The sequence below is a fragment of the Pectinophora gossypiella genome, chromosome 13 (assembly GCF_024362695.1).
Source record: "Pectinophora gossypiella chromosome 13, ilPecGoss1.1, whole genome shotgun sequence".
Lineage (NCBI taxonomy): Eukaryota > Metazoa > Arthropoda > Insecta > Lepidoptera > Gelechiidae > Pectinophora > Pectinophora gossypiella.
The window spans coordinates 3,874,466-3,900,295 of NC_065416.1; the positions used below are offsets into that span (position 1 = coordinate 3,874,466).

The 25,830-nt window shown below is 38.3% G+C and overlaps 1 protein-coding gene and 1 long non-coding RNA gene across 2 annotated transcripts in view; both read left to right on the plus strand.

Annotated features, from left to right (window-relative positions):
- LOC126371757 (uncharacterized) overlaps positions 1-5,846 on the plus strand; it is a 69,920-nt gene extending 64,074 nt beyond the window's left edge. Inside the window, exons 6-8 of the mRNA XM_050017113.1 lie at positions 814-901; positions 2,050-2,148; positions 4,287-5,846. Coding sequence (XP_049873070.1) covers positions 814-901; positions 2,050-2,148; positions 4,287-4,601 — 502 coding nt within the window. The 3' untranslated portion in view covers positions 4,602-5,846. The remainder of the gene's footprint in view (positions 1-813; positions 902-2,049; positions 2,149-4,286) is intronic.
- Positions 1-25,830, plus strand: part of LOC126371775 (uncharacterized) — a 267,333-nt gene that overhangs the window by 121,612 nt on the left and 119,891 nt on the right. The window lies entirely within an intron of this gene.

The window sequence follows — 25,830 nt, forward strand, 5'->3', positions numbered from 1 at the left end:
AATAATAACCCTGACACCAGGGTTGCTGACGGGGTTAATTCATTTGCTGATAAATTGCCTGATATTGAGTATTTTTTCCGCAGCAGTACTATTACGTCAAATATGTTCTGAATAACCTAACAGAAACTTATCAGCAAGTGGTGAAACAGGCGCTTAAAGACGAAAAGAAAATCGGAGAGTGAAGAATTTACTGTACAAAGTGAATACCTATTGAAAATGGGACCTACATTCAGAACTTAATATTTTAAGCAAAGATAAAAACTAACCAAACAGGGTGATTAGTTCATTTCTAATACTTATCGTGACACCAAGGCACATAAAAATAGTTATTGCGCCGTGGAAGTTAGGCCTCTCAGGTTGCGGCATAAAGTACATTAATAAAATAATCATTAATCGTTAGTTTATTACTAAGTTCATTATTTCGTTATTAAATTTTACTATTTGAAGTCTTTTATCATAACCATGAATTTTCATCGAATTTTGCTTCATTTATGTCGTATGTCGAAGGAAGATAAGAACTTTTCTAATCTGTACTCTTCTTCAGAGTCGGACTGGGCCGAAAGCCCGCATGGCTGACCAAGCCTGGTGCCCGAGAGTAGATGATGTTAGATGGGATACTATCGGAAAATATTTCAGTGTCCCTCTAATTGTTTGAACGAAGTATTTAATCTACCTAGCTGGAAGCAAGTCAGGCTCGTATGGGTGGAAGCTGGAGCCCGGGTGCTGGCAAATGCCACCTCGACTATATGGCCAGTCCGACATTGTAGGCTTTTGTGTACGTGTTGTTGATCTGATGGAATGTTTGCGTGTTAGGATGTTGGAGCCATACCAGCCTAAGTTCCAACAGCAACATCGACAGAGTTGCGCGCTGGCGGAGAGTTCCGTGGCTGTACCACCACATGTAAGTTAATTCTTTTCTTTCCATCTGTTAAGACGGTCCGGCACACACCGGACACTTCATACAAAACACCTCCCTTTTCACAGACACTACACATTGACGTGTGACGTCTGACACCCATACGATTGAAGACTAAAGTAAGACCGAGGGGGTGGGTGAGGTAAACCTATCTTAGCCGCTGTTGGGGAACGCAGAGTTACCGTTCTATACGTAGTATTATTCCTTATTCTTTGGTTCCGGGGTACGGACCATGGGTCATTGACATTGACACACGAATACGGGAGATTGTCGGATGACGTTGTCTCTTAATTGGTAAATGTTGGAGTTCTACACATAATCATTATCTTTTCAGCGTTTATCTCGTTTATTTCGGTATCACGGTCCTATACTAACCTAAAAGTCACTAATAGTGACCGTCAGAATAACCGGTCACTCGTATGCGGTCGGCGTATTTGAAATAAAGTACCGAGTTGAAATGGTGCTCAATCATTGCTGCCTTATTAATGCCGCTTAGTGCCTGTCGTCAGATATTTGCATCCAACGTATTTTAAAATTAAAATAACATTGAATACGTTAAGTGTCTAAGCGCAGACCAAGAGCAGGTAAGGCGAGAACATAGAACATTTATATTATTGTTATTTGTATGTCATTTCCATATCTCGGAACTATGGAGTCCCGGACTTTTGGAACGCGTGCGTGCGGCCGAAGCCAACTCGTAGAGGCCCCTCAAGACACTTTAATCTAAATGTGGTGTGACAACATCCGGTGATTATCCCTGTATGCACTGTGGGAGTGCACACAAAGACAATCCCCGGTTCGTGTAGGACTATTGCAGGTTATGGGAATAAAGGGAACTGGGCCACTGGGGCTATGGGGGACTATAGCGCCTGGTCTATGGTGCAAACTTCTGCCTTCCAAATATCGAGCCAACGACTCATGCTGTTTGGCGTTGTCGAACAATACTGCACTTTACGAGAATGGTGATAAAGTACTTTTTAGTGTCATCAGAAAATGCTCGCCTCGCCCCTGCTCTGGGTCTGCGCTGACCCATAACGTCGTTTTCTACAAGTAGTCCGTATAAACTCACTCAGTTCTATACACATCAGCGGATATGTGAAAGGGACATTTTAGCTAAATGAGTTTTTTTGCAGCATCGAGCGTCCCTATCTCGAGGGTGTATGTCGTATGACTGCGGGACATCTTTCTCCGCATACCAACCTTGCGGTTACCTCTCCCATAGACCAAGACAGGTAAGGTCCTTCTGTATCTTTCTATTTCTTCAAGTTTTTATTTTAGGTAATAATTCTGGTAGTAATAAGGCCTCCTGGTGTGCCTTTCTGTATCTGTTGTGCGTTGTGCTCAATAAAGTATACATACAATACAATACAAATATACATTATTGCACCAAAATAAAAGGAAATAGTTACAAAAGAGACGTAATTAGGTAAATCTACTAGGTTAAGTATATTTATCTTAGTAATTTGATCACACGATTGTCCGAAAGTAAGATGATCCGTGCTTCCCGTCCCGGTTACTACTTACTAATGTAAGTAAGTAGTCGTTACTTGAGACATCTCAGGGGCCTTCGGCGACTGAATAATAACCCCGAGGGTTGATGGGGTCGCTTATCTGCCTCACAACCCACAACAGTTAAAAATAAGTACCTAAATGAACTTATTATTATTATTAAGTAATATGGTTCTATTTTACAAAAGCAAAGCTGGGAAATAATTATATCTCTGTTTAAAACTACTTAATACATAAACTGCCTATATACGTCCCACTGCTGGGCACAGGCCTCCCCTCAATCAACCGGAGGGGGTATGGAGCATACTCCACCACGCTGCTCCACTGCGGGTTGGTGGAGGTGTTTTTACGGCTAATAGCCGGGACCAACGGCTTAGCGTGCCCTCCGAAGCACGGAATCATCTTACTTTTTCGGACAATCAGGTGATTCAAGCCTGAAAAGTCCTTACCAAACAAAGGACAGTCTCACAAAGTGATTTCGACAATGTCCCCATCGGGAATCGAACCAGGACCTCCAGATCGTGAGCCTAACGCTCTAACCACTAAACTACTTAATAATACACAATAATACAGCAAGAATTGATCTAAAATCCCTAAGCTATCAGACAGAGATATTAAATACAATAGCTTATTAAATTAAATACAATCGTTGACAAGCTACAGCAATAACCGTGGTAACCCAGTTGGTAGAACGCTTGCCTTTCACTTTGAGGTTGCAGGATCGAATCCAGCACAGGCCTAAACCAATGATCTGTGAATTTGTTTTCGAATTCATGTTTGGATCATACATGATTATCACGTGTTCAGCGGTGAAGGAAAACATCGCGAGGAAACCCACATTTCCGAGAAATGCAATTTCGGAGGTATGTGACCTAACCTATATTGGGCTGGTTTCCCCTTCGCGGGTTGGAAGGTGTAAAAAACCGTACCTGTCAAATCTTCAGGTTAGATAAGCGGACCCTGTGAAAAACTGAACAATGCTAGGGAGATGATGATTGTCAAAGCAATGGCAGATTATTTTTACAACCCTTCGTATTCGGTACAACTAGTGCTTTGGAAAGCAATAAAAAATAAGTGAAATAAAGATCGTGATGTTTGCGTGCTGACTGTGGTTTGTGCAAATTTTATCGAGGCCTACCCAATAGGCTCTAATAATAGCATTGAATTTGCACAATGTTGAAAAAGAAACGCGATCCTTAATGTTCGTGAACAATATTTGAATATTCGAATGGGCGTACAAGCACGAATGCCAATTATGCAATACCGGATTAGCAGCACAAGGTATTTTTACAGTTCTTAATTACGTGATTTTTAAAGGAAAATCGTGTTAGGTGTTCCAAGAAAAAGAAATGGAGCTTTTCAGTTCTCCATTTTGTAAATGAAAATAATATTTAAGCACCTAGTTTTTAATTAAATTACAGCCAATTAAAACTTAAGGCATATTGTGTTGATTCAGAAATCAAATTTAAATGCACATCGCATAACATGACTTAAGCTACTTATTCTCGTGTTGATTATGTCGTGTCGTGTTGTCAGTGTTATGCGATACGCATTTAAATTCAAATTCAAAAATATCTTATTCAGTTGGTAACACAGTTACACTTTGAATCGTCCTTTTTACATAACGAACGTCTCATCCGCCTAAAACTATTGCAGCTTCTCACAACCAAGCCGGGTAAAAGAAACTGCAAGAAAAACCTCGGGACAGGGCCCTAGACGTCAAAATCCAGATAACAATACACAAATAGACATACAAGTAGAAGAACCACCAAGTTTTGTCCTTTTAGCTGCAATATTACAATAAGAATTTGAAAAAATCCTGGTACTAACAGAAATCTAAATGCAGCTATTTTCTTTCCAGAACTCGGTCTTCGTGGGTAGTATGGCGCTCATACCAGAGAGTCCTCCTCGCCGGTCACGCTCTGCGGCGGACCTACCCGCTCTGGTCCCTCCTTGCGACGTTCCCCACTCCACCCCGCGCTCCTCCCGCGCTGCTAGTCTTCACTCCGCAGTAGACCTTCGTGTCTGCGTCCCCTCCCCTAGAACGTCCAGAGCAGCCAGCCTCCACTCCGCCGTAGACATGCCGCCAGGGTCAGTCCAAGTCCACGCTAGAGGATCAGGCAACAATTTAAACAGACCCCGAAGCCCACGAAGATTGACTATTACTAATGTCTAATTAATATGATGTAACTTTAGTTCGTTCTGTCAATTTCGGTTTCATTGTCAATTAGGACCTTGATTGCTGTGTTTTGATGTCATAATTATATTTTAGACGATTCTGCTTTTCTATTAATGTCTTGAAACCGAAGTTTAGTTTGCCTAACTTTAAGTTTTCTTTATAACAGTTTTAATAATTAAATACTGTAAACAATTTCAGTTTAGAATACAATAAGGTCTTTGTAGTTACTTCTTTTTAAATATTTAATTTATTTTTCTTCTTTTCTTGTGGGTGTAAGTACGATAATCGTGCTCATCAAACCTGATTTCAGTGTGTTTAATTTATTTTAATAGGTCTGTTAGTCGTTTAGGACCACAAGCAATTTAGCCTGTGGTGCGAGTCGATTAAGAGCTCGTTTTGAATGAATCGTTTCGTCACGGTGCGAATCACCGAAGAACTTTTATGTAATGGGTCGAATTGGACCGCAGCGGGCTCGGATAGTGAAGATACTAAACCGTTTTACTAAAATGTCATCTTGTGCTGTGGTCCGAAACAACCTTTCTTAACACTCCCTGAACATTATCTGTGCTATTTCAATATCTCTTTTGATAGATAATAATAAAAATCAAGTCCATCTATTGTAAATATAAAGTTAGTCTAGAACAAAGTGTATATTTTGTCAACATATTACTGTAACTAGAAATAAGGATGCCTATAGATTCGTTCAAAGAATTCTATTTAGTGACTTTATCTAAAATGGTACCAATTACTGTAATTTCTTCTTTAACTTAGTCTTAAGCTATTTCTGTCTAACTTTCAGCATTTCCAGTAGAAGATAGTCCTCTCTCTCTCTCTCTTCGTCATATCTGTATTTACATTATACTTAGGCTCGTATTTTTTAATCGTACGTCTCCAACTTACGTGCGAAAATATATACGTTTCATCATGCAAATGACAAGTTCCAATGTGCTAGGTGAAATGGGTATATACTTTCGCACGCGAATCGAAAACGAACGATTCAAAAATACGGCTCTGAGACTTGTATAGTGCGTTGAACGCATCTTTAGCCGTGTGGTGCTACTTTAAGAAATAACTTGAGATATATTCATACGAACTGTTGAAATTACGAATTGTTATTTTGTCATTTGTCAATATAACGAAATATTATTTTTATAACGATGTTCACGACTAGCTGTGTATAGACATTCCCAAGCATTATTTTCCATGTGTGTACATTTGGAATAATTCCCATCAGATTGAAATAAAAAGCCTTGTACTTTATTTCGAAAAGTAGATTTTTTTTTATTTATAAAAGTAGATTGTCTTATCTCAAAATCTTGAGATATAAAATACCTTTAAAATTGAAATGAATATCTTAATATAATTTAATAACTAAACTTTATGAACCTAATTATAATTTAGCCCTATCAAAAACGTCCTCTTTATCTTATCCCTAGCTATTTTATTAGCCGTAGTTTAGTATTTTTCAACTTCTCTTTATTATCATAGACAAAGAGCGTAGGTTAACAAGTTACGACATGAACATTATATCGCATGCGATGCGATAAAGACCGAACTCATTGGATACGCGGTAAATAAACCAATTCGATTGGTTACCAGTTCATATATTGAAATAATAATATATATTCTTGGTCTTTGTTGGTATATGTATATCATCTCATCTCAGGCCTTTGCATCTTTATCAGATGATTCAAACAGCGTTTCTGTGGCAGCTTTTAGAATGGCTGTAAAGTCCGATGCGAGAGCGACAGTAGCGGCCGCACGACTGGCATATGTATATGTATGTACATATAACAGTATAGCAGCTGACAGACCAACAATGAAAAAATACATCTGTCGTATCAAGACTCAAAAACAGTAATAGAAGTACCATAATAAAAATAAAAATAACGAATTTGTAAAAAATATAAATTTAAAAACTAAAACTACTTATGTGTTCATTGAACAAAATCTTTTTCTCTAAGTAATTGTATTTTTTTATAATGTCTGTTTTTCTTTTGTTGTCAATAATTTTCTCTCATGTCAAGATAATAAAATACCTATAGCATTACAAAAGCTAGACGAATGTTATTTTTATTTTTATTATCCTATATTGAAAAGACCTAGATATTTAATTCTATATTATAATCTGACTTTTAAAAAAAATTACACCGACTTAAAAAAAAAACAAATGACAAAAACAGTATCTACATAACTAAAAAGCGATAAATAACATAATTAACGTATTTACATATATATACCGGTTAAAAAGGATCGATTAATCATTCGAACATTATGACTACGGAAAAATCGCGCTCTAAACATTAAGAAACAAGAATATATTTCTCTGATTTTTTTCCGATAGTGATGTTTAGCTTATAGCCGTGGTCGAATGCCGTAGTAAGCAAACTCTTTGGACAGATTGGCATTCTTCTATCTTCTATCGTGTGGGTTGTGAGGTGGATTACCAACCCCATCGACCCTAGTGACAGGATTACTACAGTTACTACCTTACATCAGTAAGTAGTAACTGGGGTCAACAACTTAGCGTGCCTTTGGAAGCACGATTCATCTTACTTTTTCGGACAATCAGGTAATTCAGCTTGCTATGTCCTTGCCGATCAACAGTCTCACAAAGTGAAATCGAAACCATCGGGTACCGAAACCGGACCTCCAGATCTCACGATCTGGAGGTCAGGTTTAACCAGTAGACCATGGAGTCTGTTGTTGACTTACATACATAATCCTGTGAAATTCGGCAGACCTGTTTAGCCACATAGGCCAATATTGTATAATTCTAACAACATTACATACTTACACATCAAAGGACGATGAGTCAATACGTCCCCCTCCACCAACAGATTCCAGACATATCTCATTCGAAGCGTCTCAGTGAGTTGATATTTTTATTCTATGGCGACTTTCTCGAAATACGCGGGGTTTAGCTGTAATTCGGGTTTTTAACTACGATTTTGGGTATCGCCTGGTACAACATTGTTTCAACCAATTTCGATTTTCGAAGCTTTTTATTTTATTTCGAAGCCCCGTGGAATTTGAAGTTAGAACTAATTGGTAATAGTTTTAAAGATACAAATTACCTGCTGGGAGGCGCGACGGATCTCATACAGTTACGGTCACGGTCCTTTATAACTTCATTATTTTTTGATGTCGGGTATAAACTAATTGAGAATCACACTATTCTTTGTAAAGTTGCCGTTGTAACCTTCGTTGTGACGTTCGTTTCTAAAGTTAGTTTCGTGTAAGGGGTTTCATATAAAATCAATATGCGATACTATTCCAGTACAGTGGAACAGCAATTTTTGGCATTGAAATATTTGATGAGTCTTTACGTAAAGGCCGTTAGTGGTTCGTGCTCACATAACATGACCAAGATGTATATTTTATTACTCTGTGGCTTACCCTCTTCGGTTCTATGTGTTTAAATTTGTGTTGCCGAATAATAGATTATCCTTCCGTCCTGCATTGCTGTACCGATGGCTCCCATCTCCGCCTCTGCAACCGTTGAGGTCTTCACCCGTATCCCTGGGCAAGGATTCGACGTTATACCCCAAGGGTGAATCCAGGGGGGAGGGTTGAGTTACGGGGGAAAGGGTAGACGACATGTTGGGTATCATTGCAATTTTATCTTTTATCTCTACGGAGACAGGTTGTCTGCGACCTGGTGACCAGCCCCCCTGACATCCTTATCCGAACTCGGCCACCGTCTCACTCCGGTCTACTGAAGTAAGAGGCGCTCATCCCCGCGGCAAGGATGCGGACAGGAATTGCCCCAGGGGAGGGCAGAGAAGATGACTCTGTCCCCTGGGGCCGGATTGATGGTCAAATCAAAACCAAAGGCATTTTTTTTATATTTTTGTATTGCATGTCATTAAATTTGTGCTCAATAAAGTACTTACTCAGGTACCTATATCTGTAAAGCATTATAATGAAGCATCTTGACAATGCGTGTTGTTTAATAAAAGGGCTAGCCGTGCAATTAAACGGCCATTTCAATCAGTTGGCTACATTTTCCTTTTCATCCATTCCTCATACTTTCAAAGCTTAAGAGCTTTTCATGCTTTAATTTCGACGAAAAGGTCCATTGTTGAAAAACCACTAAATACTTACAACATTAGTACCACGTTTCCTTTGTCTCCTCATTATAATGCAAATGAGTGCAATTTAGCTCCAAAGTTGCATTTTTTAGGGTTCCGTATCTAAAGGGTAAAAAACGTGACCCTGTTACTAAGTCTCCGCTGTCTGTTCGTTCGTCTGTCATCACGCTGTATCTCATGAACCATGATAGTCAGAAAGGTTTACAGACGATGTATTTCTGTTGCCGCTATAACAAATACTAAGAACAAAATGAAATAAATATTTAAAAGGGCTCCCATACAACAATCGCGATTTTTGCCCTTCTTTGCTTGATATCAATAATGGCAACAGAAAAATGAAATTTGTGTACCTACTGTTATTTACCTAGTTAAAGGTAAGGAACCCTTCGCGCGCAAGCCCGACACGCACTTGGCCGATTTTTTAGTTTTATGTCTTCTATCTACTTTGTTTGAGGAACGAATTGCTTTGAAATACTTAAAAAAATAAGAACTTAATTGCCTTGTAAAAGGGCACATGTAGTTTGACCACAATGTGAGATAGTGTTTTGTTTCAATACCACGCTACATAGCTGTTAAGTCAAGAGGAAGAGTCTATTTTGGAAGAATTATTTATGACAGCATCGTAGGATACTGGCCCCGCCGGCGTGGTCGACGAATACCCTCAGTCAGTGCACATCGCTATCCGCCCACTATGATAGATTAATTCTTTCAAATAAGTATAATCTTCTCAGACGACGGGTTTCCACTGACGCGGAGATGGGCGGAGAAGAGCGGAGATGTGCGGATTTGACCAATCACAGCGTTCGAGAGAGTGAAAAACGAAGACGCTCTGTCACTCTCTCCCTCACGGTGATTGGTCGATTCCTGCACAACTCCGCTCATCTCCGTACAGCTCTGCCTCAATGGAAACGCAGCTTAAGCCGAGGTTCGCGCCCAACTGGGCACCTTCAGGCCTGTTGTTTTAAATTACAAGGCGAGGTTCCTCAGCCTATGATGAGTGACGTCATAAAAACGCATGCTACTGATCAAGACTGTATTCAGTGTAACTTGCTGGTAGCCCAGAACATAGGATTGATTCTACCGTTCACCGCCTTACCTAACATTTTAAAATAGGAATATTTTTATTCGTTCTTTTCAAACACACTTTCAACTTGAATTTACGACCTGTATAATAAATAAATAAAATAAAAACGAAGATGAATCATTTGTTGTCAAACTACTTTATACTTACAACATAATACCATATTTTAAAAATACAATTTCGAAAAGTCTAAAAATGTAAGATTATTTGAAAATCAATTAACTATAATGACAAATCATATTATATTATTATCGACTTGAAATGTATAATGTACACAAAAAAACATTTTAATACAATAAAAAATTAAGACGACAAAAATTGTTTTATTTTTCATGTGAAAGTTACCTGCTGGCTTATCACCGTAAGCACGCGACTCTTTCTCGCCGCGACAGAGATCATCTGTCTCTTTCTGTGCAGTACTGTGAGAGAGAGACGGGTGACGTATGTCGAGGCGAGAAAGAGTCGCGCGATAACGGTGCTAAGCCCGCAGGTGATGAAACCTTCACACACGTACGAAAACATGCAGGGTGTTAGTGACATTGTATCAAATACTGAGGGGATGATTCAGACCATGATTCTGAGTTAATAATATCAAGTGAAATTTTCCGTCGGCAAATTCATGTATTTTTAAATTATATGTTGGGGCGTGTGCCCAAGATGTAGGACGATAATATTTTATTATTTTGCTATTTATATCATCATTAGCTCCTGAATATATCCCTAATTGTGATAGGTAAGTACGTCCATCGCATGGTGAACAAAGTACTCACGCTTCACCGCGCTTTATATTAGACTAAAGCAACGTATTAGATGATGAGCCATATCGCCGTTTATAATTATTGACAGCCTACTATGTTAAAGAAAATTCAGCGTAAAATAATTTATTTTTAACTGATTAGGCTTTTGAACATCAATTTACTAGCTTTTCGTACAACAGCAAAATAAAACATAATATCTAAGCCTACAAATGACAATAAGAACTCATCTAAAACCCATTAAGTACGTCTTTTCACTTGACAATTCTCAAGGTCAATACAAGGGCGAGGCAGATGAATGGAGTCCTTGGCTGAGACACAATGCATTTGTACAGAAATCGGCCTATTTCATACCGACCGGAAGCTACGTCGAAGTGATGGAGGTGTGTGTATAACGTGCACGAAAATGTGAAAATGTTCCTTGTAGCTAATTTTAAGGACCTTTAATAATCAATAAAAAGTAGTAGGTTCCTGCCAAAAAGTTCCTATACCTCATCTTTTTTTTAAAAAAGTGTAAGTTGGCTTACCGCCATTGCGCGCGTATCTTTACTAGAAATATAACATACTACATTATTTCTATCATACCCACTCTAGACCAACGAGTATGCATGTAGTCTTTGGATAGGGTAGAGGAAGCGAAGGTGGGGCGTCAGGATCGTGGTAAGTGGAATTTCATGGTCTCTGCCTCCCCCAACGGGAAATATGCACTTATGTAAGTATGTATGTAGGTATCTCTATCATGGTAGGTAAAGCGACAAGTCATTAATTATACCAGCAGCCACTCCAGATATTCGTTCCAAGGATATGACGCACCCTGCGATGGTCAGCTCAGCGGCAGCGCCCAAATAAATAGAATAATATTTTTTTAAAGGACATTGCGGTCCCACTTGGGATATCGCTGCGTTTCTTCCCGTACGGTGTGAAACACCCCTTTAGGGGAAAATTTGCCAGATGTCCCGATTTGTTCGTCCTTGCCTCTTATATCTTTATTCACTTAACACCGGGATGATCAAATTGTGGGATGAGAATTGGCTAAACACATTCTATTAAGATTTCCATGAGTGTCTTCTGCCAATAAGTAGGTATTGTTAATTGTAGTTCTAGGTTGAGGAGCTCGGTGGCGCAGCGGTAAACGCGCTCTGTTGAAGTTAAGCAACTTTCGCAAAGGCCGGTCATGGGATGGGTGACCACAAAAAAAAAGTTTTCATCTCGAGCTCCTCCGTGCTTCGGAAGGCACGTTAAGCCGTTGGTCCCGGCTACATTAGCAGTCGTTAATAACCATCAATCCGCACTGGGCCCGCGTGATGGTTTAAGGCCCGATCTCCCTATCCATCCATAGGGAAGGCCCGTGCGGGGACGTTAATGGGCTGATGGTGATGATGATGAGTTCTAGGTAGTGACAGTATTGTTCGTTTTAGACCCGTGATATATAAGTAGCGTAGATTGAACATGAGCATTCGAAAAGTGAGACCACACGTTAGAGCAGAAATAGCGCTGCATTTTTGACATTCCGTAGTACGCGACTACGCCACGAATTAACACATTGTTTGTATAACCCGACCGCGTTACGAATCACCACGCGGTATAGATGCTAAAACGACAACCTTACCTACGTAATTTTCGATTTTATTGAACCTGTATACCGCTGTGAATGTATAGCTAAGTTAGTGTCTTTTCGTCGCATTTTTGTATGACACACTTTATCTACGGTGCTTATAATACAGGGTGTTAGTGACATCGTAACGACAACTTGGAGGTATGATTCAGACCATGATTCTGAGTTGATATCAAGTGGAATTTTTCATCACAAAAGTATGGTAATGAAAATAATTAAAAAAAATAACACTAATCATGAATTTTCTGACAGGAACTTCCACTTCATATCAACTCAGAATCATGGTCTGAATCATCCCCCTCAGTATTCGTTACGATGTCATTAACACCCTGTATATGTAACAATTGAAGAAAACCAAAGAAAGTTGGACACAAAAGTGTCAGTTCATTCTTTCTGTCGCCACGGTCTTCAATTATAATGAAGAAAGCAGAAACTCATTTGCAGCCTATTATTTTCTTCCTAGGAACGCAATCAGCCCGTAATAGAGTAAGTAGAATGCAGATACTACGAAGCAATAAGGCAATTCTCACACGACGCCTAAGCTCGGCAGGCTAAGGATGTAACTCTGGTTGATGGATGGTTGGGTGGTTTCTGGTTTCTCTGGTTTCTGGTTGTCCTCACTTTACGAGTTCTTTCAACGGCCTCCGTGGTCCAGTAGTTGAGCGTTGGGCTCACGATCCGGAGGTCTCGGGTTCAAATCCCGGTTGGGACATACCACAAATATTACTTTGTGATCCCTATTCTGGTTAGAACATTACTGGCTGATCACTTGATTGTCCGAAAATAAGATGATCCGTGCTTTGGAAGGCACGTTAAGCCGTTGGTACCGGTTACTACTTATTGATGTATGTCAACACGGACAATCGAAAAAAATCTGCAGTAAGTCACAAGAAAGTAAAAGATCTATGATAAAGTTTTTTTAACGTTACTTATTGTAGGTTGGCTTCAGAAGGCAGTAACTACTTGGCCAGCCAATTGGGGAGTGATTCTCCCATCTTCAAAATGTCATTTGGGATATATTTGTTGGTTATTTCCCAAATATTTTGAGTCTGTTTACTTTTATTTTTTCGACAACAAATACGTCAGGAAACCGATACCAACCTTGCTGACGTGGTCGACAATTTCTCTCATTCAGCGCGTATCGCTATCGACCCGTTGGGGTCGATTAATTCTTTTAAATATTTATCCTCTCAGACGACGCGACGAGGCTTGTCGTCTTAAATTTTGTACCGTGTGAGAGCTCTCAGCGCCCCCCAGTCCAGCCAAGGAGTTATCTATGCAATACAACCTCCTAATATAGAAAAGATAACAGTAGGCTATTTTCCAACTAGTCAAATCAGTTACTTTTTACTAAACGTTAAAACACGAAATCACTATGGAATTTGTATGAAATGTCGGACTTATTATTATGTTTTTCTTAATTAAAATTCATAAATAAGTTCATAGAAGAAAGAAAATATTTTTCGTTAGTTTTAGTCCTGTCTTTATTTAGTACTTAATCAGAATTTCATAATTTATCTTGAAGCTAGTACACGACCCAGTTGTAGGCATTTATGTATGTGTTTGTTTATGTGTACTTGTATGTGTCAAAAAACTATAAAAAGTCTTTGTTTTAAAACAAAAGACTGATGTTTGGTTTACCGCTCATTTTGCTTCATTTTGTAAGCCTCTTAAGCCTGTGGTTGAGAAACGCGTCAAACGAATTAAGTTTACAAAGGGATCAGCCAAGATAGTACATACTAATATGTACAGTCATAATAATGTGCCCAGTTGATGACTTTGTCGCACTAACATATATGACATTTAGTGAGACTTATAATGCAATTTGTCAAAAAACTTCATGTGACATGGTACCAAAATGTATGCATATTGATGCTCGTGACCGGACCTATATAAAGATTGCGATGCAGCGAGAGATCTCGGGATGGGTCAAGGGCGCAGTACAATAGGCCGTCTCACGCTATTTGTGGCCCGGCGACCTATACAACATTTAATTTTGTCCGGTCTTTCATAAACTAAGAGATTCTCGCAAAAGGTGGATGTAAAATTACGTTGTCATGGCAACGTTTGTTGTTAATGTACTTAATTATTATATACAGGGTGTTGCATCGTTCAAACGATCGTTCGCGGTTCGAATCCGCGCGGGGGTCACCTCCATTCTGCCACAACCACCTGCCCAAAACGGCCTGTGTGGTCCAGCGGTTGAGCGTTGAGCTCACGATCCAGAGGTGCCAGGTTCGAATCCCGGTGGGGGTATATCACAAAAATCATCTTTGTGATCCCCAGTTTGGTTAAGACGTCACAGGCTCATCACCTGATTGTCTGAAAGTAAGATGATCCGTGCTTCGGAAGGTACGTTAACTACTTACTGATGTAAGTAAGTGAGTAATCGTTACATGAGCCATGTTAGGGGCCTTTCGCTGCTCAATAACCCTGAATAACCCTGACACCAGGGTTGATGAGGTTGGTAATCCACCTCACAACCAACACGATAGAAGAAGACCTGCCCAAAAGAAAACAATACAAAAGAAGTGTATCAGTTTGATACTGTCCTTATTAAAATTTAGTGACTTTTGACATGCAATAACTTCATATGGGGTTCCACAAAGTAAAACCTTTTTACCTTAAAATTTTAGGAAATTTGGCTTAGGATACTATTTTCATCCATAATATCATCTTGTGAGTATGGAAACCCTGAGGTTGGACCTCCAAAACCTAAGTATATATCGAGGATGAGGCTTCTTCCACTAAATGCCCGCGATAATATAAGCAAGCGGTAATTGTATTTTGTTTTTATCTTCTTCCAGTCCAGAAGCGAAATGAAATTTATATCGCAGAAAATAGGATTAAATGGACTGGAAATCTAATAGATTTCCAAGCGCCGTCACAGCTGAGATTTTCTATATCAAGTTTTCTGGTAATTTATTAGGTTATGTAGTCTTCATAGACTAACATTATGGCGTAGAATAAAGAATAATACTACGTATAGAACGGTAATTCTCCGCCCCGCGTCTATTCGTATAGGATGCCAACCTCACCACTTATGGGTCGTACTTTATTCTTTGGCCGTATGGCCTAACGAGTCAGGGGGACAGCGCGCTAGCTGTATCGCTCTCTCGCTCGCAGGTACACGTGAGGTGGCATACGGTAGGAAGGTGTGGCGGACCTAACTAGTTGGCCAGCTAGTTCCCCCCACATGCAACAGATGGCGCCACATTCAATAATGCAGTCGTGAAACGCGATAACGAAGTTTACACAGCGGGACACAATATTATACAACTTTAACATTACACTAGTAGATCGTCAATGCCTAGTCACACTACTATGCTCGGTTCGGTACCCCGAACTCATCGTTTTTCGGCAGCACATCCTCGCCACCCAAAAGGAGATATTTAAATGGAGTGACCAGGTTGGGAAATGCAAGAGCTTATAAAAAAAAAACATACGTACCCAATTATACTCTCTAAAGTTTACATTGATAAGACCTTCAACCTTCGCGACACGGAAACCGCACCGCTAGTGGCGCGAATTATATTATTATTAAGAGCTTCGACCAATAGATGCAGCGAATGCTATCTACGGTAGATAGACGTAATACGGGTATAGGGCGAAGCCCTCGATACATTTCGCTCTGCGCGCGAGGCGGTTGCCATGCTGCGAGGACTGAATAACTTACAACATAACATACGAACAAACATTTCGTTTTAAACAAAAGTTTCACCCGCTTCTCTTTAGACTTCTGTATCGTAACAAAACTTGAGTAGGTACTTACTTCCCATTTCTTTATCGCATCAAACTTTGACGGAACACGTCCTATGAGTGGCTCATAACAGGGAGAGTTACGACTGGCAGTTACACTTACAATGATTCTACAGATGAGGTACAATGTAAATGGTATGCAAACGGTTTGGCGACTCTACAGGAACGTCTCAATTCTTTTTTAGTTAGGAATTTCTTTCTTTTTATTTATTTTCAAAATGTTTATTAATAGTCTCTAATATTTATTAATTTGGCTAGTGACACCGTAACGAATACTGAGGGGGATGATTCAAACCAAGTTTCTTAGTTGATATCAAGTGAAATTTCCTGCCATAAAATCATGTGAAACTTTAGTGTTTTTTAAAATTATTTCCAATTCTATACTTTTGCGACGGAAAATACCACTTGATATCAACTCAGAATCATAGTTGGAAACATCCTTCAAAGTTTTCGTTTCGACATGGTACTCTTTAGGAAGTCCTAAAGAGTACGTACCTATAGTGAAAGCAAGAAGGGCGTAAGTAATGTAAGCTTCCCTGAGAGCTTAATTTGGGGTTTACCCGCAATTTATCTAGCTAGGCAACAGCAAGCCATTAAGTCAAGTGATATTAGTCAAGTGGATACAGTAGCATACATCAAGCAAAGTTGGAGATAACTACAATAAGTAGGGATTTACTTCACAAAAATAACCGCAAGTTGATTTTGTTTTGTGACGGAAATGACGGAAACCTAAAGCTTCGAAATTCAGTCATTTAGTCATTGAGCTAAGTATATTACGTGCTTATAAATATACCTCTAATTTAGTGTACACAGAGCATAATACTTAAGACACTTGATTACATTGCACACTTAAATCATTGTGGTCCCGTATGTTACCAGCTTATAAAACGGGAAGCACCTATTCTGATCCTCGGATTTATCTTACGCACAATTCTCACTAAAACAGTTGGCTCGACCAAGACGGCGCGATATGGCTTACATACCTACCACACTGGTCTTATAGAAATGCTTAGTTCATCATACTACGAATTTACCTTTGACTACCCTTATAAGGAATATAGTCGCGAGCCCAATAATAATAGTCAGTTTACTGAGCAAAAAATAAAATAAAAACTTTCAATGAAAGCACTATCAATTTGGTTTCATAATATTATCTTGTAATATTTACTTGATACTATTTATTCAGGGTAAAAAACTATTCTAACTAAACTACTAAACTATTCTTGCATCAGCTTGAAAATCGAGCTTTTTGAACGAAGTTATCATACTGTTGGTACGTATTTGTCTACGAAAATGAGGGTCGATTTGCGTCTCCCATAGCACCCGAGGTACTTCACTCAATCGCTGACGATTTAAGAAGACATTTTTGTCATGAATGCCTTCCATGGTCACGAGTTATTTAGACCTTTTTAGCTGGCGCAGTTAATGAAGAAATAATAAATGTAACCCTGGCATAAAATAAAGAATGAATACTGCATTTAACAGCCTCCGTGATCTAGTGGTCAGAGCGTTAGGCTCACAATCTGGAGGTCCGGGTTCGATTCCCGATAGGGATATTGTCGAAATCAATTTTCTGAGACTGTCCTTTGTTTGGTGAGGACTTTTCATGCTTTAATCACCTGACGTCACACAGGAGCCATGTCAGGGGCCTCCGAAAAAGTCCGAAAAAGTAAGATGATTCTGTGCTTCGGAGGGCACGTTAAGCCGTTGGTCCCGGCTATTAGCCGTAAAAACACCTCCACCAACCCGCATTGGAGCAGCGTGGTGGAGTATGCTCCATACCCCCTCCGGTTGATTGATGAGAGGCCTGTGCCCAGCAGTGGGACGTATATAGGCTGTTTATGTGTATAGAACGGTAACTCTTCTCCCCGCAACAACTCGTATCGGGCACCGGGCTAGATTTACCTCACCCCCTCTGGATTATACTTTAATCTAAATGTCCATAAGCAGCTAAAGAGTAAGGATTACCGGACCAAGACCGGTGCCGTCGACCGGCAATCGATCGATTGGTTAGTCGAACAGTATTGTCGATGAATTAAAGTTACCAGAACAGACGTTGATCGACGATCGATCGATTGGTCTGGTTACACTCTAAGGGGGAGCGCGATGGACTATCTAGTCTACCTCGCTCACACTTATGCGTTAAGTGACATATTGTGGCAAAAATGAAATTTAAAAAAAAGAAAAAAAATTAAAAAAAAATAATAATGAAATGAGGATTTTTTTATTCTTTTTTTTACATGGAACGCAATAAATAATTAAGTATTGAATTGAATTGAGAATTTATGTACGGTACAAGTCCAGGCCCCAGGGTGTGCTTATGGATTACATAAACCAGAAAAACGCTTATATGCCTCTTGTTATACTCTACCCTCTTCTTCTCCTTCTTATCGTGTGGGTTGTGTGGTGGATTACCAACCTCACCAACCCTGGTGTCAGGGTTATTATTGAGCCGCCAAAGGCCCCTGACATGGCTCATAACGACTACTTACTTACATCAGTAAGCCACCCACTCTACCCTTAAGGATTATGTTATGATATGCAATGAAAGAATATTGCTACAGTTGTTTTTTATAAGCCAATATAATGTGAAGAATGATGGGCGTAAAAACATACAGAAATAGGTACTTACACAATACTTAAAAAAAACATCTTTCATTCGATTTGCATCACCAATTAGGTCATGTACTGGGTTCAAGATCAATTATGAAATTCTGATTACTAAATAGAGACCCATCAAAAACTAACGAAAAATAATTTATTCTTTCTTTTTATAAAATAAAAAAATTTTTATAAAATGCATTTATTTCAGGTAGGCACCCATATTGTAAGATATAATTATGTCCCATATATTAAAATTAAAACATTATAATAATAATGAAATAAAGTTAAAAATAATTAAAATCAAAACTTAAAATTAAAATCATATTTATTAAAATGAAAAATTAATTAATATTGAGTTAAAAATAAATATAATAATAAAATCCATTTAGAACCACCTTTCCGGCACTGGCACAGTTTTTACTTAAGTAAGTAACTTATTTATTTATAAATTTGAAACAAGAAAAATGTAATAATAAGTCAGACATTTTATCACGTTTTCTATGCCGTAAAAAATACCTTCACCAACCCGCAGTGGAGCAGCGTGGTGGAGTATGCTCCATACCCTCTCCGGTTGATTGAGTGGAGGTTTGTGCAGCAGTTTGACGTATATAGGCAGTTTCTGTTATGTTATTATTGAGTGTCCCTTCTATACATACTGTTATTGTTTATTCTATGATCTAGGTTTACCTTCTGCAAATTCTCATCTGATGACCTGCGGTTCTGCTTACCCCGCCAGATTACAGGCTTGAGCTCTGTATGTGTATATATTATGGTATACATTCTTATAGCTCAGTAACACGAGATAAGGAAGTGAGTTTATTGAGGAAATCCTATAAGTTTCATAAGGATACAATTTTATTATGTAACCACCGCAGACAGAATAGGGATTCGCCAGATGATTAGAATAAATGTAATAAAAAATAAAAACAGTTTAATTGTGAACCATTAGTTGTCATGATTAAAAAAAAAATGTTTTTGTAGGTGTTTTTGGTCTATTTCAAAAACGACATGTAACGAAGAGGTCTTAAGTGTAACCCGTTAATTTACTACTTTGCAAGAAACTGATTGGACTTATGCACCTTTTCGTACTTCTATTTACCCGAAGTGTAAATATAGTCGTGTGATTATGTATGACATGGAGGTATGTAAAAAAATATTATTACAGCTTCAATGTAGATTATAAAGGTTGTTAGTGACATAGTAACGAATAATCAGGAGGATGATTCAGACCATAATTCTGAGTTAATATCAAGTGGAATTTTCTGTCGCAAAATTCGTGATTTTTTTAGTTTTTTTTTTTAATTATTTTAAATTCTTTACTTTCGCGATGGAATATTCCACTTGATATTAACTCAAAATAATGAGCTAAATCCCTCCCAGTATTCGTTACTATGTCACTTACACCCCTTACAAGTACATAATAGTAGCCATACTAGTAGGTATGGGTGTTAGTGACATCGTAACGAAAACTTTGAGGAATGCTTCAGACCATGGTTCTAAGTTGATATCAAGTGGAATTTCCTGTGGGAAAATTTATGAATTTTTTTGTGTTTTTTTTTTTATTATTTTCAGTTCCAAACTTTTGCGACGGAAAATTCCACTTGATATCAACTGAGAATCATGGTCTGAATCATCCCTCAAAGTTTTCGTTACGATGTCTCGAACACCCTGTATAGTATGAAAGTTGAAATTGACTTGATGGGCAATTAAATGTGATTAGAATTAATTAGTGGGGATATGTTAATGGAAATTAAGATGTATGCGCAGACTAATTAAATATAGCTTGCTAACTTTACGTGTCGGGGTGGGGAAAGGTTAATTGTTTATACATGGGACTCAAACACAACATCATTGATATAAAAATTACGGCGGTGAGGGAGGGGGGGTTGGGAGGGGTTAGCCAAGTTGAAAAAGATTATGATAACCGATAGTGAGTCAGTCAGTTTACCCCGAAAATGAATTGAGTCCTTAAATGCTAAATATCATAAATCCTTGTGTTATGTAAATTATATTCTCTATGTGGGAAAACACCAAATAAAATTACCCCTACATTATTCGTGAGTAAACTGGCCCTGTCTCATGAAACAATTCAGACGAGTTGACTATAAACAGGCCAGATATTAAGTGGGCGACTCACCACCTAACCCTAACCTAACCCCTGTTAACGTGTAGAAAGACCCATGTTGGTGCTATTAAGGGATATGTCGTGATTCATAAATTCCGTACTAATCCGGATACCATGTTAAGCAATCCGTAACATTTACCCGGAAGGTTATTTGTACTCCAGATAGAACAATATCCACAACAATTCGGAGAACGGTTATCTAACCCGTTGCAGTACAATGTTTGTACTATTGGATTGTGTTTCTGTGTATCATATAACATGTACCCACTTAACCCTGTCGCACGATAGTCAAATATGATAATATTTGACATTTAATGAGACTTACGGTTTATTTTGTCAAAAATGTTAATGTGACATGGTTTCAAAGTGTATATTTATATTTATTAGTACTCGTGACCGTACTGCCTTTGTTACATATACCTACAAAAATCAAATCAAATATACTTTATTGCACAGAACAAAAATTTCAACAATCAGACAAAACACATGAATACAGTACAATTTGGGCGGCCTTATTGCTCTAGAGCAATTTCTTCCGGGCAACCAACAAAAGGAAACAAACATTTACAACTTGGATGCGGGATGGTGCAACAAAACAAAAAAATAAAAATGAAATACCTAAAGTAAAACTAAAGTTATTATAATAAATACTCTATACTATACGTACATATATTAATAAATACTCAATATAATGTGATCCATATATAATAAAAATATACCTAACCATAACCTGAGAAAACTATAATAATAAATAATAGACTATACACATACATATAAGACAAGTATTCGAAAAAATAAAATACATCATACATAATAGTAATATCCTAAGAATATCCGCATAAGGATTCAAAATGAGCTCGCAACTGGTTTTTGAAGCTCTGAAGAGAGTTAGCGACTCTGATGGAAGCAGGTAAGGAGTTCCATAAACGCACAGCTTGCACAGTAAAAGACTGGCCGTAGTAATCAGTTCGGTGTGTGGGAGCTACCAATAGCATCCTAGTGCACGATCGAGGCAGCCTTACATAGAAAAAGAATACTTGTAAGTAATTTATACGAACGAAAAAAAGAACTATTTAAAACTATTGTTCGGCTAGTACTTCGAAATAGTCGTAAACGCGACACACTTTGGTCGAGCCGTTTTATACCCAAATTCTTTATTCTACGCTTCAATGTGAAATTAACAGCAATGGAGCTGTTTTACGAAATGTTTCAATTCAGCGAAAGGCTTTGCTAAACGGACCTTTGCTTTGTGTCCCATTAAACCCATGTCACTAACAAACGCGGGTTTATTGAGAACGAGTGGGTCGGGTAGATTCCTCTACACGGCTCCAACCACGACAAAGCGACAAAAAATATTGTTCTTCTTATCGTGTGGGTTATCAACCCAGGGTTCTTATTAAGCCGCCAAATGCCCCTGACATGGCTCATGTAACGACTACACACACACTTCTTTTGGGCAGGTCTTATTCTATCGTGTGGGTTGTGAGGTGAATTGCCAACCTCATCAACCCTGGTGTCAGGGTTACTACTGAGCCGCCAAAGGCCCCTGACATGGCTCATGAAACGATTAGGTACTCACTTACATCAGTAAGTAGTAACCGGGACCAGGAGCGTAACGTGCTTCCCGAAACACGGTTCATCTTACTATTGTTACTTGTTTTGACAAACACAGCTCGAACTAGAGTGGATCGCAAAAAGATTTCACAGTTTGAAACTGACTCGCTATTTACTAGCTCTTTGATCTCGCTACCCGCTCTCACTCAGTCATGTACCCTCAGGCCTACTCACACGACACATTGCCTCTCCGAACCGTTTTTATCGCACATAAAACCTAACGCAGTGATTGGCTTAGACCTTAAAGGCTACGCTTCCGGACGACTTTTATTTCTAATCGTCACTAATTAAAGGCAATAAGGACGAAATTAGATGATTATCTTCGACTGCAATGGGATTTGGCAATTGCTCGCTTGGGAGTTAAATACCCTCGTATGAAGGACGTCGTTATATGAAGGGTCCTTCTGGGATTATTTGAAGCCAGACTTTTTTTGCCATCCCCAAAACCTTTTTAAATACTCGTACATGTTTGATTGTCTTTTTGAGAATCTGTACATTCGCATACATACAAGGTGTCAGTGACATTGGCTCGAAAACTTTGAGGGACGGTTCAAACGATGATTCTGAGTTGATATGAAGTGGATATTTCCGTCGCAAATGGAACTGAAAATGATTTAAAAAAACAATAATTTTCATGAATGTTTCCGACTGAAAATTCCAGTTAATATCAACTTAAAATTATGGTCTGAACGACCCCCTTCAGTATTTGTTACGGTGTCACTAACATCCATACCTACTTGTATGGCTACATGTATTACTTGTACGGGGTGTCAGTGACATCGTAACCATGTATTCGTTTCATTCTGTATATAAACTCAAGCCTATTTCCCACCGGGGTAAACAGCGACTATGGAATTCCATTTGCTGCGATCCTGACACACTTCTCGTGCTTCCTTCTCATTCATCAATCGTTTCATACAAGCACGCCGGCAGATCGACCGCAGAGTAGGTCGTACTGAACCTTTTCTAAGAACATCTCCAATTTGGTCAATATACTTCCTTCTAGGTTTTCCTCTGGCAGCCCTACCTCCAACTTTCGCTTTATACCTACCTCTATACTTACTGCTTTCGTAATCCTAGAATCTGTCCTTATGAGATTTAAGGTTTATTTCGACGTGCGTAAAGACGTTTTATTTCGAATATGTGATACGTGTTCGTGAATCTACGATTGACAAGGGTGTATTTTATTACACTTCAACCCGTAGACTTTGATTTTTTCGCGCTAACTGCAGAATTGTTTAGCGTCAAGCGAATTGTACAAACGTCTAAGTAAGATATAAGAACTCTTCTTTGATTATCTGATAGAAAGCTGACTTTTTATGTTTTTTTTTTTGACGTGTCTTATTGAAGATTTGCCGCAGACGGCATTATTATATGATCTGTGGCATTATCTACTTAGCCGGAAAGAAAGCTGATACTATGTTCCAGTCTTTATAAAATCGTCATCTCTCTAACATTGTCCCGTTTTTCACAGGGTCCACTTACCTAATCTGAAGATTTGACAGAACCGGACAGGACTCTTTATGAAATGTAGACCTATGTTCCAACTAGCTTATCTCCCGTGATTTTGTCCGCGTGGATTTCTAACATCACACGCACCACGCTATTTCCATCCCCCTTTCATCCGGTTAATGATTGATTTTAGAAAAGAAGTTATCATATTCTTACCTAGATATCAAAGTATGTTCATAATATCAAATTTTATCTAAATCGGTTCACCGGTTCATGCGTGAAAAGGTAACGCACAGACAGACAAAAGTTACGCGGGCGCAAAGCTAGTAACAAATAACGATCGTCAATACCCATTTTACAGGGATTTTATAATGTGTATATATGTAATATAATATGTAATCCGTGTCTGTGGTGTCCTAATTAATAAATGTTTCTTTCTTTCTTTCAAACTAGCGGCCCGTCGCGGCTTCAAACGGATACACATTTATTTTTTAACAGTAGCAAGGATCTCTATTTTTATCTAGTATAATAACAAACAGCCTATGTCACTCAGGGATAAAATAATGTAGCATTCTAATGATGAATAAATTTTTCAATTAGGTGTAGTTTTTGAATAGGTATTTGTAATAAAACTTATTTGTAATAAACAAATAGAAAATCTTTTTTCTCTTTATAACATTAATATAAAAGTATAGATAAAGTTTAATGCGTAACGAGAAGATAGCGTGATCGAAAACAATGGCCGCCATACACCAAATTTCAATACAAGGTGCTCTGTTTACTCTGTTGCTATTATAAAATGACTAATGTCGCTTTTGCCCCGTAGTGGGATAGTTACCTGTAATGGGCTTCTGTTTTTTCTATAAGTAAAAAGTTTAATTTATTTATTTTTTCAATTAAAAATAAGCACGAAAAAAGAAACAATATAATAATGGCAACATTTTTGTAATTATTATAAGGTTTTAATTGAAATAACAAAAAATACATTAAAGAAAAGAAATAAATGTTGTCCAAAGTCACGGTGCGGAGGAGAGAAAACGACGTGTAGGTTAGAGATGCTGCATGGGAAAATCAAAGATCAACCCACAGAATAGATCAGGACACAGAATAGAGAAACCGTCTAATTTTATGGATAACAGACATAGCCTGAGGACAGACTGAAAGCAGGATGGCCGATTGTAGGAATGGTAGGCCGAATGAAACGTAACGTAAATGTGTGTGAATGAGAGAGCGAGGAGTGAGCGAGAGAGAAGAGAGGATTGCGGAATGACAGGGAAATGGCGGTCGGTTGTTTTAAAAAGGGAAAACGTAGAAGATAATCAAAAATAAACAAAGGTAAACAAATATAATCGTTTCCTTCATTCCCCTTCCCACAATTTATTCTCATTCTATTTTATATTTATGCTATAATCTTTGTTTTTGGGTATAAATGATAACTCTTGTTATTACACCCAGGCACAACACCAGCCATTATTATTCTGATCAAAATAAAGAGAAGTATATGTAACAACATAATTCTATAGATATATGATCCTTCTTTTTTGACGTGACTTATTGTAAATTTGCCGCAAAAGGCGTTGACTACTTGGCCGGACTAATGGGGAGTGCTTAAAGGCTGGCACCTGGTACAACGTTTAAGACAAGGGCCTGAGGGTGCCCAGTTGGGCGCGAACCTTCGGCTCAGGGCGTCGTCTGAGAGGAAAAATATTTGAAAGAAGTATAATATGATCCAAATATAAGGCAATAGGTAATTGTGTTTATATATGCCTCCGCCATTACAATATTATATTTATCTATAATTATGTACACCGAGCAATGAGAAAATAGGTAATTATCACGTTAAATCTGAACAGCGACATCTATATTGTTGTTGGGGAATGTAATTCATTATCATTTATTTATTCGCAATAAAAATGGTACTATGGTATTATTAATGGTATTGGTATTATTGGTGGTGGTATTGGTTGGTGGTATTAGTTGGTATTGGTAATGGTATTAGTAATGTAGCCTGGAAAGTCCTCATTGGCGTAGTATAAATAATAATAATAACAATAAAATTCTTTATTAATCAACCAAGGTATAATTTAAACAGTTAACAGCGAGCCCTGCACTAAGGATCATCCTGTA